Source organism: Asterias rubens, chromosome 1 (assembly GCF_902459465.1).
Source record: "Asterias rubens chromosome 1, eAstRub1.3, whole genome shotgun sequence".
Classification (NCBI taxonomy): Eukaryota; Metazoa; Echinodermata; class Asteroidea; order Forcipulatida; family Asteriidae; genus Asterias; species Asterias rubens.
The window spans coordinates 8,559,871-8,573,737 of NC_047062.1; the positions used below are offsets into that span (position 1 = coordinate 8,559,871).

The 13,867-nt window shown below is 39.9% G+C and overlaps 1 protein-coding gene across 1 annotated transcript; it reads right to left on the bottom strand.

The window, feature by feature from the left end:
• Positions 1-3,549: 3,549 nt before the first annotated feature.
• Positions 3,550-10,536, bottom strand: LOC117292492. Its single transcript, XM_033774559.1, has 6 exons — positions 10,260-10,536; positions 9,463-9,672; positions 8,643-8,782; positions 5,421-7,848; positions 4,797-5,021; positions 3,550-4,006 (listed from the first exon to the last, which is right to left on the bottom strand). Exons 2-6 carry the CDS (start codon positions 9,647-9,649, stop codon positions 3,660-3,662), a joined length of 3,327 nt encoding a protein of 1,108 aa, XP_033630450.1. The 5' UTR covers positions 9,650-9,672; positions 10,260-10,536; the 3' UTR covers positions 3,550-3,659.
• Positions 10,537-13,867: the final 3,331 nt, after the last annotated feature.

Genomic DNA, 13,867 nt, shown 5'->3' on the forward strand with positions numbered 1-13,867 from the left:
TTTTTAAATACAGAGTGAATATGCCCACGCAGGAAGGACAATCCCTTATGAGTACAAATAATCTTGGAGCGTTACCGGTACACGTCTTATATTCAATTTGTTGAAATAAAATGACATTTCTTTCCAAAAACGCAGCACTTCAAAGTTTTAATGTTTCTCAAAACGAATTAAGCTATCCAAAGTTGCTGTACATCTTAGAAAGTTTTGCTATTATTTGTTATAGTCATTTACCAAACGTATACAGACCCATTTACAACATTATTTGTCTCTTTTATTTAAAAAAAAAAAAAAGTGTACTAATTCATTATGGCATTTTCAACATTACAATACTGCAATACTTCCATTATTGTTGTTGACGAATTTATTTTATTAAGAATATTTGTCTTTAATGCGTGTTCTAAGCTGCTGTGATATTTTGCTTACAATAATGTACTATTTCAATGAAATTCTAGAACTTTCTATCTACAAATCACGTAGCGTGACCAAATCTTATAAACATATAATTGTTTTCATGCAGATTGCTGTAAAGGTGGGGTCATACGTTGGTTTTGTCAACACAAGGCTGATTCACCTTGTAATCTGTGTGTAATTGTATTGTCCCATAAAATCATTCTTTTAACACAAGCTCCTTTCAAATTAAATCTATTTCTGGGACAAGTGTGTCTTTTATGGCAGACATGTCTCATTACAAATGTAAAATTATTATTAATAAAGTCAAATGTATAAATAAAGGCACAATAAACGTCACCTGTGAAATATTCAGCTGAATACAGTGTCTACATGCTGAGAAAAACTGGCACAGTATTTTCATGCAAATTTTGAAACATCTACCTTTTCTGAAAGCAGATACCAACCGCATCTCTGGCTGCAATATATCAAGCAAGAATTGTTTCTCAGATTCAATTTTGTTTTTTTGTTTAATTATACAAACCATTTGACTTTGCAGGGAATCATTTCTCAAAATAGTTTACTGTATACTGTCAATAGCGGCAGTGCTTCTCAACAAGTAGTTTTTTTGTGGTCATTAATTAACCAATCTATGACCCTAACTTTACGAGCATAATAAGGTCTTCGAATGGATTATTTCCCAGCCTGGCTACCATGGGCAGCGTGCCATATCGCCCTTCCCAGCTACCATGGGCAGGGTGCCAGAGCGCCCACTAGCTTTGCGTTAGGTTAGTCTATTCTTGGTTTGATTTACAGAGAGTCAAAGAAAAGCGTGCCCTCTGTCAGGTTATCACGTTCTGTTACGATATGTTTTCAAAACGAGTTATTTATGACCAGATTAATTTTCCAAGCTAATGATCACAAGATTTAACATTTTGATATATTTTCTTAAATACTTCTACAATTCCTTTATATTGTATGCATATATATTAAACTATATACAATTCTGATAGAGCCATCAGACTCAAGGACCAGTTTTGTGTAAGGTCCAACACCTGTAAGCATTCACCACATATTGCATGCTGATACACTACATGTATCATTCAAAACAATAGAGCTTACATTCTTGACATTATTTACCATAATATACTTATTTTATAATAATACATAGTTTCCCCTCATTTGACAGGCATAATGTCCTTGCTACTTAAGTATGATTTCAAATTTTTGTGACCACGGAAAAATCAGAAAATTTGGTATTGAATAGCCCGAAAAGTCTATTAAAGCCTACACCATATCATGTAGCTCGGCCCTTGTGCTCAAAAATGTTTCCAACTGTTTTCCAAGGGCCAAGTTTCATGCCTGATTTGAACAATTTCCAAAAATAAAGGTGTACTTGGAGCATAAAAAGATATCTCAGTTAGGATCGGTTCTCGTAATAATTTAACATTAATTACCTGAAAATATTTATCAAATTATACTTGAGTTGTCAGTAACGCAGCACCTTTTAAACAAGTAACATTATAAATGTACACTTTGATCAATTGGGCGAGAAATCTCAGAGCCAGAATTAACTTTACATTGTAATATTGCAACACTCACATGGTTTTCAAAATGCCAGAAGCATTTATACAATTTTAAAAAAGCAACAAATCTGAAGTATAACACACAAAAAAAACAATATGATAAAAGTGCAGCTTTATTATTTATGAATGCTCAATGTGTAATAAACTCTTTTTTATACTCTGAACAAGAATAGCCTTAATTTGTTCTGGCATACTTTGTTTAAAGGGAAGGTACTCGTTTGGTAGTTACTCCAAACAAATATTAACTTAAAAACTGAATTGGTAACGAGCATTGGAGAGCTGTTGATAGTATACAAATATTGACTGCTTCGAGTGCTATGGTTAAAATTATGACTCCCGAGGCGATCCCCGGAGCGTTCTTTTTTCCCCCCGAGGCAAAGCCGAGGAAAAATAGAACGCCAAGGGGATCACCGAGGGAGTCATAGTTCTAACCATTGCACGAGTAAAAGCAGTCAATATTTGTTTTATAACACCCCAAACATTTCTAAATACTGTTCTATTATTATTAAGTTACAGACCTGAATGCTACAATCAATGGACGACGCGAATACAGATTGCAAAAACTTTTACTGTGCAAAAACTTTTACTGTGCTGCATGTTGTGTCGTGCAATCCGAAATGGTTACGGACTACTAATTTATAATCCTCGTACACGCAATGGACGTCTGGGTACTGCACGCCGTGTGCTAGTCTTCGGACTAGCGCACGGCAAACCGACGCACTATCACACGGCCGTCGTCTAGCAAAACTAAGACATGTCATGTGACGCACTCTAAACCAATGAGCAGGCAGAATACTTGTAAGGGGTGTTATAATATTAAACATTGTGGGAAACAACTCCTTCTGAAGTAACGTAGTTTTTGAGAAAGAGGTAATTTCTCACTAAAATAATAAAAGACTTCTAGCTAGAAGTCTTTTATTCATATCTGAAAGCACACAAATTCGTCGAACAAGCGTTTTTTTTCTTTCATCATTTTCTCGCAACTTCGATGACCAATTGAGCCCAAATTTTCACAGGCTTGTTATATTATGCTTATGATTGGATACACCAAGTGAGAAGACTGGTCTTTGACAATGACCAAACGTGTACCTTCCCTTGTACATGTACACATACAAATTTACCCATTTCCAAAAGTGTCATAGATAATTGTGCCCACCATATCTCAAAATGGCTTATTGTTTTAAAAAAGTCTATAGTTCATATCGATGCACTCACCTAATGCTAGTCTACTGAATGTATATTTCAAAACAAATTGGGCTTCAGCTCACACCAATTTTTCTGTTTTAGGCGAACACCATTGTTTTAAAAAGTCTAGAGTCCATATTTAACAGTGGCAGAGAGTGGGCCAGTGCCTGCAAACACTCTTATATTTGTCCATGTTCAATGAAAATTCTTCTAAACTCATTGTTTTAAGTTTGGGAGCTAGTGCTTTCTGCTCTACCAGCCAGGCTTCTGATGGATGATACCCAAGCCTACATCTGTATGGACTGGTCAACCCTGTTTCAGCCCCACGAGTAGGTGGCAACGGCCCCTAGAAAAATAGTTCCGTGTAGCCCACACCTTGAAGTGGCCTTATGGTCTTGTGTGTCTGGCGACTTGCATAGAAACAAATATATATATAAAAAATGTATTTTTAAATTGTTTAATTTTCTCCATTTTTTCTCAAGTAATCTTTTTTCGATCTACCTACTGAACCGGCTGCTTACAGATAGGACAGTATTTGTGTACCTTTAGAGCCCTGTCTACACATTTTCGACAGAAGCTGTGTTTGCAGCGCAGCTTTTTTTCTTGATTAATCCTACCCAGGCAGATGGCACATTTGTGGTCATCATCTACTGGTAAATCAATCATGAATGCAGACTTTACACCACTGCTGGCTTTCCTCGTGGACGTTATATTAGAGCTCCCGCGATCTAGTGGCTCCGTGGTACTTATGCCTCTTCTGGATGCCCCTTTTTGTACCTTGCTCGGACCCTTTGCCCTGAGTCCAGGGTAGTTAGCAGCACCACTGCTAGTGAAGCTACTGCTCATACCTGCGAATAAGTTCAGAACAGATTCCATCACAATATCATAAATTTTAAAATTTGTTTTATGAACAATTGAATATTTTCTGTTTGAAAGCAATTGTTGATTTTCACACCGTCACAGGTGTCGCTTATAAAGTACTGCCATCTACATTAGGTAATAATAATAATCAAGGTCTTGTATAGCGCCAGTATCCACCAATGCCCGCGCTCATGGTGCTTGCTCCAAAAATCTGCACTCTTGAATTTGAATATTTCTTTTTATGAAAATCAAAACAAATATGTATGTAGATGATTGTGTATATTTCAAGCAACAATTTAAAAGATAAGCATCTATGGGGATAAAGAAAATAATGGCTAAAAACAAATAATGTTTTTTTTCTATCCTTTCCTTGACGCAAAATTAAATCTATTAAGTTTTGAAACTCATTTGATTCTGGTCTTGTTTCACAGGTGTTTTGGTTCAGCAAATGTTTTGAGCTATAAGCCCTGCAGTTTTGTCAAATTTGTCACAAAATTGCAAGCCCTGTATACCGTTGGGAAAAGCACACCATTGTCAAAAATGTGAAGTATATATTTTGCAATGTTACCAATCATGTACCACTCGTAAAAAGAATGAAGAAAGAGACTCATTTCTTGTTCATTACGGATTTTCCTGTTGCTGGGCACTAACAGTGTTTATGTGTTCTCGGGAAATCCTTTAATTAGGGCAGTGGGTTAAGATCGTGTAAAACAAAAGCAAAACATAAGGCAAAGTACTCTTTTAAAGAACAAAGATGTTACTTTCCCTTTGACCTACCTGGATGAGGGACCGCTTGTCGGCCATTTTGAAAGCTCTCTTGAGATGATCCAGATAAATTTGGGTAATTGAAAACCCTCTTGACTTCCGAGAGTAGCGCTTTGTTTCTATCAACTAGAACCAAAGTACTGAGCTGTATCCATCCTTTGTCGTACAACTGAGCGATTTCACCAACTGCATCAAAAAAAGCTCTGGCCCATCTTTTTTTTGACACCGACATTCTTTCTGAAAGTTTATCAAAATAACAACATTATGAAAGGATCATTTTTTTTATCGACTCATACAGTGTAAATTCAATGATATAGTAAGGTTTTGCAGTTAAAACCATGAAAACAACCGTAAGTTTTCACCGAATGTTTTGATCAGTATGCTCTGAACATCTTATGGAGAAAGCTGGAAGATGTAAATGGAACTCTGAAGATTATAAAAATGGGACGACAAACCTGAATATTCAGATGAATAGTAGCAATATACTCAAATAAGAAAAGTTAAACTGAGTGCGTATTCTACACTAAATCTCCCATTTTTTTTATAGAAAGAACTTCAAACATTTTTTTGCTGCCATATCATAAACCCCAGCTGTCAAAATGTCACAGAGTAACACAAACCAAAAAACTTACTTACCTAATCCTATAGCTGGCATGGATACATGGGAGGCTTGCAAAGACTGGGCGCATGTCTTCAGCAAATCCACAAACACACTTTTCAATTCTGTTCCATTCTGTGACTCTTCGAGAACAACATGGAGGACATGACTGCATTTCAAATTGCCACCAACTGTCCAGACATTTTTACCATTATCAACAGGTCCATTCTTCTTGATCCAAAGTCGACATGCTCTCACTAGTTCTTGTCCAGCAGCTTCGCGAACGGCTCTCCCAACTCCGTTTTGGAGTTGTAGATGTGGATCAGCTGAGGTTACAATGACGTCGGTGAACTCATCAGTGATGTCACCCTGACGAATGACTACATCCATCCCTGTTCTTATTGTTACACTGAAATCTTCTGATTGGGCCATTGTGTCATGTCCAGGGATACCACCCATAGGGAGGCTAAAAAAAGAAGCAAAAACCGGTGAGAAGTCTCGATCTACATGACTAGTTCCAACAGGAGAAGCAACCTTTGAGTGGTCGACAGCACTAGGGATACACACACCCACTGGGATTCTACAAGAAGCAACAACCTGTGAATGGTCGACAGAACTATGGATACGTGCATCCTTTGGGATTCTAACAGAAGCAGCAGCAACCTTTGAGTGGTCGACAGGAGGCTGGGTATATAGCAAAGAGTCACAAGGAGATGGAACGGCTGCTGATGTTGTCACCGGGAGAATGGGATCGACTTCCATCAGTTCATCTGTATCCCGTGAGCTTTCCTGATAAGGAACGCATCTTGATGTTGGTTCCATGTCCAGCAGTTTACCCATGATTTTATTTGTCATAAACAATGGCCCTATCCCATCCGCCTCATCCATACTTTTTTCAACCATTTTTGTTGAGTCATCACTCTGACGTGAAAGTGCGGCTATTCCATCATCCTCCTCTTGCTGCGTTGCTCCTTGAAGATGATTATGTTGCACTGGGGGAGACTTAGCCCCTTGATTCATGTTTACATAGGCGATCTTAGGCTTGGCAGTTTCTAGTTCCTGTTCAGTAACCATGCCTGAACTCTTGTTCTGCTCATTCGGTAAACTTTCATCAGTGAAATTCGTTGTCAGTTGAACGGGATGCCAACTTTGCATGGACATGTGGTTTTCTTCTTTTGTTTCATTTGGAGGATAACATATGTCATTATATGTTTTTGAGCCCAGTGATGGATTACTTTCCTCCTTCCAGGTTGGTGGAGCTGCAGGAGGCAGATAACTCTCTCCATTTACCAAATTCTCAGCAAAACGGACCTGAACATCACCCACGACTGAGGAACCCTCATGTATTGCCAACGGATGAACCAACGGTTTTCTCGCTGGTGCATCAACTAACTTTTCGACTTGTACACCATGGGCAGTAGATGCTTCATCTGTGACTTCTGCATCTAAGGAAGCCAACCACTCAGGATAATTAGAGAACTTCTCATTAGCTCTGAAATTTCCAGCCATATCCATATTTCCTGTTTCCTCAGAGGGTTGTTGTGTCCCATCATTAATTGTTTGATTGTACACGGTTTGCTCGATTTCACCTTGGCTGTCAGTTTGCAAATCTCTCCCAAGGATGCCTGCTCTCAGTTTTTCTATCTCATGGTGAACACTCTCTTCTGTTCCATAGAATTCCAAAACATTGCCAGTTTTGAGGGTCACAAGAACATCTGTTGATTCCAATGTCTGTTTCACTGCCTCATCGACTTTTTGTTTTGGTGCTTCCTCAAATTCCATCAGGCAAATGACTTCTGTGACAAAACCCATTTTCTTAATATTGTCCACCAACTCCTCAAGAACTTTCATAGATTCATTGATTTCTTGTTGATCTGTGTTTTTCTCCCTGCTTTTAAACTCTACCTCTCCATTAGCCTTGGCTTCAAAGTCGACATGAAATCTATCCCCAGCTTCAGTTATTACTCTGTGCTGAATAGCATGTATGTAATTGAGAATCTTGGGGTCAAACTTGGCAATGTTTCTTGAAGGCTTCTCAGTATTGGCAGGATGTTTATTTCTCTTCTGTGTTGGATTAGGAACATCTTTCCCTGGACTACCAAGGTTATTTTGATCAACTTTGAGAGGGTCAGCATCTGAATGGTTTACATGGACACTCAGCTCTTTTTTGTCTGCAAAAGTTTCTTTTGTGCGATGTTCGTGTCCATCAAGTGATGTTGTCCAATTTGCCATGTTCTTTCTCTGCCCAACATTAACTGATCCATGAGGTTGAGTTGTTAATTTAGGGTTGCTGTGTTTTCCGAGAATATCAACAGCCTGAACAATGGCAACAGGTGGCCCGGCCAGACAAAATTTTGTGCTTTTCTCATCAACTTGTAGTGCTGCATTGGTTAATTCTGCAGTAGACTGAAGAACATCATGTGCATATCGACCATGGATGATAAGTTTAAGATCTTGAGACGGCAACTATTAATGAAACAAAACACAAATTTTGAGAAAAAAACAACAACACTTTTGTTTAATGGAAACTGCATATTGGGTTTCGGGAAGAGTTCAGTAATCCCTTTCCCCTAATGTTCAACACATTCATAACTAGCCCATAACCAATCTATGGAAGGTCCAAATTTTGTTACAATTAGAATTAGGTATCGATACAGACCACAATATATAATTAGAATTGTAGTGTAAAACACAAACATGGTTAATTATTTTTAAGGTATCTTGCCCAGATGTATATTTGTTGGCCCTTTTCTATTGAAGCAACCCTTAACCACCTCCACCGGATAGCGTGTGCACACGGCATAACTTTTTGGGCTGGCCTACAGCGAAAAGTTTATTACACCAGAACAACGTCAGAGCGCCCTCAATTGTTTGCTGGCAGCCGGACAGCCGACTTGAATAACCACCCGGACATCTACTCTTTGTTTCACTATAAAGAGGGACATAGGGTATTGCCCTTTTACATAACTTTCATGACATTGAAACAAGTCAGGAAGCATGGCATATGGTCAAATTTTTACTTCTTCTTGCTGTGCCCATATTCCCCCCCCCCCCCCCCCCCCCCCGTTTTGCCCAAATTTGGGAGGGCATTTACGCCACCCCCTACCCCCCCCCCCCCCCCCCCTCTTCCCTGCCTCTCTAAGTTGTATGGCAAGCACCGAACACCCCTCGGCAAAAGTGCATTCTCCCAGGTCTGGCAGGGGGCGCTAGTAATTTTTCATTTTAAGAGTTTGTACATATAGTCTCTACACGAGTCATACCTGGGGAAGTCTTGCAAATCCAATTTTAGGGCGCGTGTTATGATCAGTGTTGCGTTGCTCCTCCTCAGTAGATGAGTGTGGTTCCACCGTTAGCGTCTTATCGTAGAAGATATGCTGCTTCCCAAGCACAGAGGCAACAGCTTAAAGAGTAGTGATATAATAACTGCTTAGTTCAACTACTTAGTTATTGTCATGACTTCTCAAAATATTTAAATAGAACTCATAACATTTTAAACTTAGACTTGTTGTGCAGGCTTTTCTTTAGTTGTAACTATATTTTCTTTAGTTAAAGATATGTTTTTTGGGGGACTTTAATTTTGACATGAAGCCCAGGTCAAACTTCATACGAAATGAAGCAAATTTTGATTATACAATCATTGGAACACTTCGTTTGTATCATCAGAGGCATAAATCCTCGTCCCCTAAAGTTTCCCCTGCACCTGCCCATCAAAGTGAAGTGACCCACATCAGAGTGACCTTCAAAAATGTCCCCCCCTACACTCAACCAGCCCCACCCCTTAACAAGCCAAAAAGCTTTCCAGTCCCTGGGGGGGGGGGGAGGGTGGATCATTGCAGGAACTACTCCGAGAACTATGAGGTTCGATCCGCTGTTGTCTCCATGAAGAGACGATAGCTGAACGAACCTCATTCTAGGAGTATGCAATAACTAACCCCTTAGTAACCCGCCTTGTTAGGTTGTGTGCTATGGCTCGCTTTTTACATCAGTCTTATCATGGCGACTATGACAGATCAGACCGATGTTAAAAGTGAGCCATTTAGATACAGCCCAACAAAGTGGGCTACACTCCTAGATACTTACTCTCTTGTTCAGCGAACGTTATCAGAGCAAATGTTCCCATCAGGCTGCATTGCTCCGTTATCACAATCTGATTAACGTCGCCACCGCCATTTCCTCTCTTGCCGAAATGGATCTCTAGTTTGTCCCTCAACTTTCTCTTGTCCAGTTCTGGAAGATTAGTGACTAAAATACTTCTGCTGGTTTCCATGATGCAACAAGGAAAGCTAAATCCTTCAGGGGAAGAAATTCCTAACTTTAGTAATAATTGTTTACAAAACACAGTTACAGTATTATGGAAAAGATGCTGATTGAATGGTCCCTTTCCACCGGGCCCATTTTGACAAGAATTAACCCTCGTACGTACAATTTGTACCGCCTATAGTCAGCAGTCAAACAAAATACATTAATTGACTGGGGCACTGTTCTACTGTTAATGTTTTTTGTTCTCCGATTTGTAGTAATGCCTCCAATACCTCTCTACTGTACTAGTTTAGGCCTGTACTGTAGTAATAAGCTTGAATTGAACTGCAGATGTTATCTAGCACCACAGTTACACTGCCTACTTCTGCTTGCCACACGTCAGCTGACAACAACATTTAAACTAGTTTTTACCATACACAGAGCAAGACTCTATGTTTTAACTACTGAGCACGTTCTGCAGTGTAGGGAGGGGCGCTGTTCCACAGTTCTGACGACATGTAACTATACTTGATTGAATCGTACTGTGAGGCCCTACTCTGTTCACACAGCTCATCAACGACATTGAAACTGATATTATTTTGCCCATTATAACGTGGAACAAGGCTGTTTTGACTTACCACTCTGTTATGAACAAAGGGAAGACTCCTTCTCGAGCACTGATTTCAGTCACTACTGCAGACGGTCGAACATTCTACGGTACTATATTGCCACTTTTGGGAAATACCGTTGCCTAAATTTAGTACTACCACCGTCATAACTGTGGTATTGCGCGTACGCTCTTGCAAAATGGGGGATTCCCCTCTTGTTGAAGTAGACTTGTGAAGAAGTCGTTAGAGGTGCGCACTTCAAAAGATAGCACTGCGTTTATGAACATTCTAGAATAATCGATGCATCAATTATTGGGTGCGTTCGTTTAGCTTCCCTGGGTCAACCCCGGTGTGTGGCGGGTTTCTTTTCCAGGACGAACGTGGGTAATTATCTGCACACGTTTGTCCTGGGGAAAAAAACACGCCACACACCGGGGTCGACCCAGGGGAGCTAAACGAACGTACCCATTATGTGTCCATGGAGTATGGAACGCCAAAGAGGCATTTAATCATCGGTGATGATCTTTTGCAACCGGTGATCAAATTTGTCATCGGTGGTGGTCCTATGCGATCGGTGGTCCATTTTAGCGATCGGTCATGCATATTCATGATCGGTGATGGTATATAGCGATCAGTCATGCATATTCACGACCGTTGATGGCTTTTTGCAATCGGTGGTCAACTTTAGTGATCGGTGGTGGCTTTTTGCAATCGGTCAACTTTCGTGATCGGTGGTGGCTTTTTGCAATCGGTCAACGTTAGGGATCGGTGGTGGCTTTTTGCAGTTGGTCAACTTTAGGGATCGGTGATGGCTTTTTGCATGCGGTCAACTTTAGTGATCGGTGGTGGCTTTTTGCAATCGGTCAACTTTAGTGATCGGTGGTGGCTTTTTGAAATCGGTCAACTTTAGGGATCGGTGATGGCTTTTTTGCAATCGGTCAACTTAAGGGATCGGAGGTGGCTTTTTGCAATCAGTCAACTTTAGGGATCGGTGGTAGCTTTTTGCAATCGGTCAACTTTTGCAACCGGTGATGGGATTTTGGGATATCTGAATTTTGCGTCCGGTCGGTGCAGGCCTACTTCAAAACCTATGATTGTGTAGATTGTAGATATTAGTTGTTGTTATTTTCTAGTTCACACCACCATGGAGGAATAAATTACACTCACCAGCGGGTTGACTGACTTGCCAAACATTTTTAGAAGAGTACCATTTTATAACTATGTAAGGGGGAACGCAACAAACATCAAAATAATCAGCTCTTTCTAAAAAGATAATAATAATAATAACAAATGGGTAGGAGAGGGTGTGGAAGGGTTATCTATGTCCCACAATTGGTTGTCGTCTTCCGGAAATGGTGTATGCCGGGGAAATACAAATATTAATATTCAGTGAAGGGAAATGTTTTTGAACAAGAGTCTCTACCGATAGTTTTGTGTGTAAGGGGAAATCTGAAATCATACAAGTAGCCCTGTGTAAACAGACCCGGAGGTGAGAACATTATGACTACACAAAAACCGTTTTGATGGAAAACACATATTATGTGCATCATGAATGTGATGGACAAACACAGACCGGGACGCACTCAACACGTTTTATAAAAGGCTAGGTAAAGTATTATACAAATAAAGTTGACCGATTGCAAAAAGCCACCACCGATCACTAAAGTTGACCGCATGCAAAAAGCCATCACCGATCCCTGAAGTTGACCGATTGCAAAAAGCCATCACCGATCCCTAAAGTTGACCAACTGCAAAAAGCCACCACCGACCCCTAACGTTGACCGATTGCAAAAAGCCACCACCGATCACTAAAGTTGACCGATTGCAAAAAGCCACCACCGATCACTATTGACCACCGATTGCAAAAAGCCATCACCGATCATGAATATGCATGACCGATCGCTATATACCATCACCGATCGTGTTTTATCACCACCGATGACAAATTTGATCACCGGTTGCAAAAGACCATCACCGATGATTAAATGCCTCTTTGGCGTTCCATAATGGAGTACCGTAAAACCCGCTTGTTGCAACAGTGTGTTACGCCCTCTCTTGAGGCTAGGCATGGGGACCGAATTGCCCGTGAGAATTTTTATCTGAACTTTAGAAGTGACGTCCTTAAATATATTTTTCCTGATTTCTCGTTGTTGGTAATTGTCAAAGACCTGTCTTCTCCCCAATATCACTTGGTGTATCTCAACACAATGCATAAAATATAAACCTGTGCAAATTAGTTTGAGCTCAAACGGTCGTCGAAGTTGCGAGATAACAATGAAAGAAAAAACATCCTTGTCACACGAAGCTTTTATTATTATTATTATTATTATTATTACTGGTTTATTGTAAAAACATCCGCTTGTCGCAGTCCAGAGACTGAATTAAAATACAGATTTACATTATTACATGAATATAAACATTTTAAAAAGCAGAGAGAAAATTTATACACAAGAAAAATTGAAAAATTAAGAGCAAAGTCAAAAGAGACGTCATGAGAACTAAAATTAGATAAAACAAAAACAATAAATATTTAACAAGCACACTTAACTAACAAACCCAACAGCAGCCCGACAAACATACCCCCCCCCCCGCCAACAGACACCACAACAAACATCCCAACAAACAAACAAACGAACAAACAACCAATCAAACACCCCAACAAACAAACGAACGAACGAACGAACGAACGAACGAACGAACGAACGAACGAACGAACGAACGAACGAACGAACGAACGAACGAACGAACGAACGAACGAACGAACGAACGAACGAACGAACGAACGAACGAACGAACGAACGAACGAACGAACGAACGAACGAACGAACGAACGAACGAACGAACGAACGAACGAACGAACGAACGAACGAACGAACGAACGAACGAACGAACGAACGAACGAACGAACGAACGAACGAACGAACGAACGAACGAACGAACGAACGAACGAACGAACGAACAAACAAACAAACAAACAAACAAACAAACAAACAAACTAAACAAACAAACAAACAAACAAACAAACAAACAAGCAAGCAAACAAGAAAATAAAAACTGGGAATAAAATTGGTGGTAAAAATATGAGGCCTGCCAAAATGTGTTACATGTTCAAAATATTGGTGAGGTAGGGAATGGGGCTAGACCTGTATCGGTTGGTTCTGCACCTAATACTAGACAAAGAGTCGGAATTCCTAAGGTTATTATTCCTTGCAGGAGGCAGCCACTCTCTATGCTTGCTTGAGGACAGGAGCGAATTACCAAAGTTCAATGAGAGCTGTTCAAGTCTTTCAGTGAGGGGCGGAATGTTAAGCACCACACAAATATCACCATAAGGTTTAAATTTACAAAAATCCCAAGTAAGTATGATACGGAATGCCTTTCGTTGCATTTTCTCGAGGCACTCTCTTTGGACTTTGGTAAGACCACAAAACCAGGCAGGTGAGGCGTATTCAAGAGTTGGACGAACATATTGCAAATACACTGTTCTCAAGTCATTAACAGGAATGTTACATCGTTTAAGTTGACGTAAGAAGTACAGTTTTTTGTTGAAGGCTTTACACATGTAATCAACCTGAGTATCCCATTTAAGGTTTTCTTGTATATGAATGCCAAGAAGCTTAACACAGTTCGTTTGATTG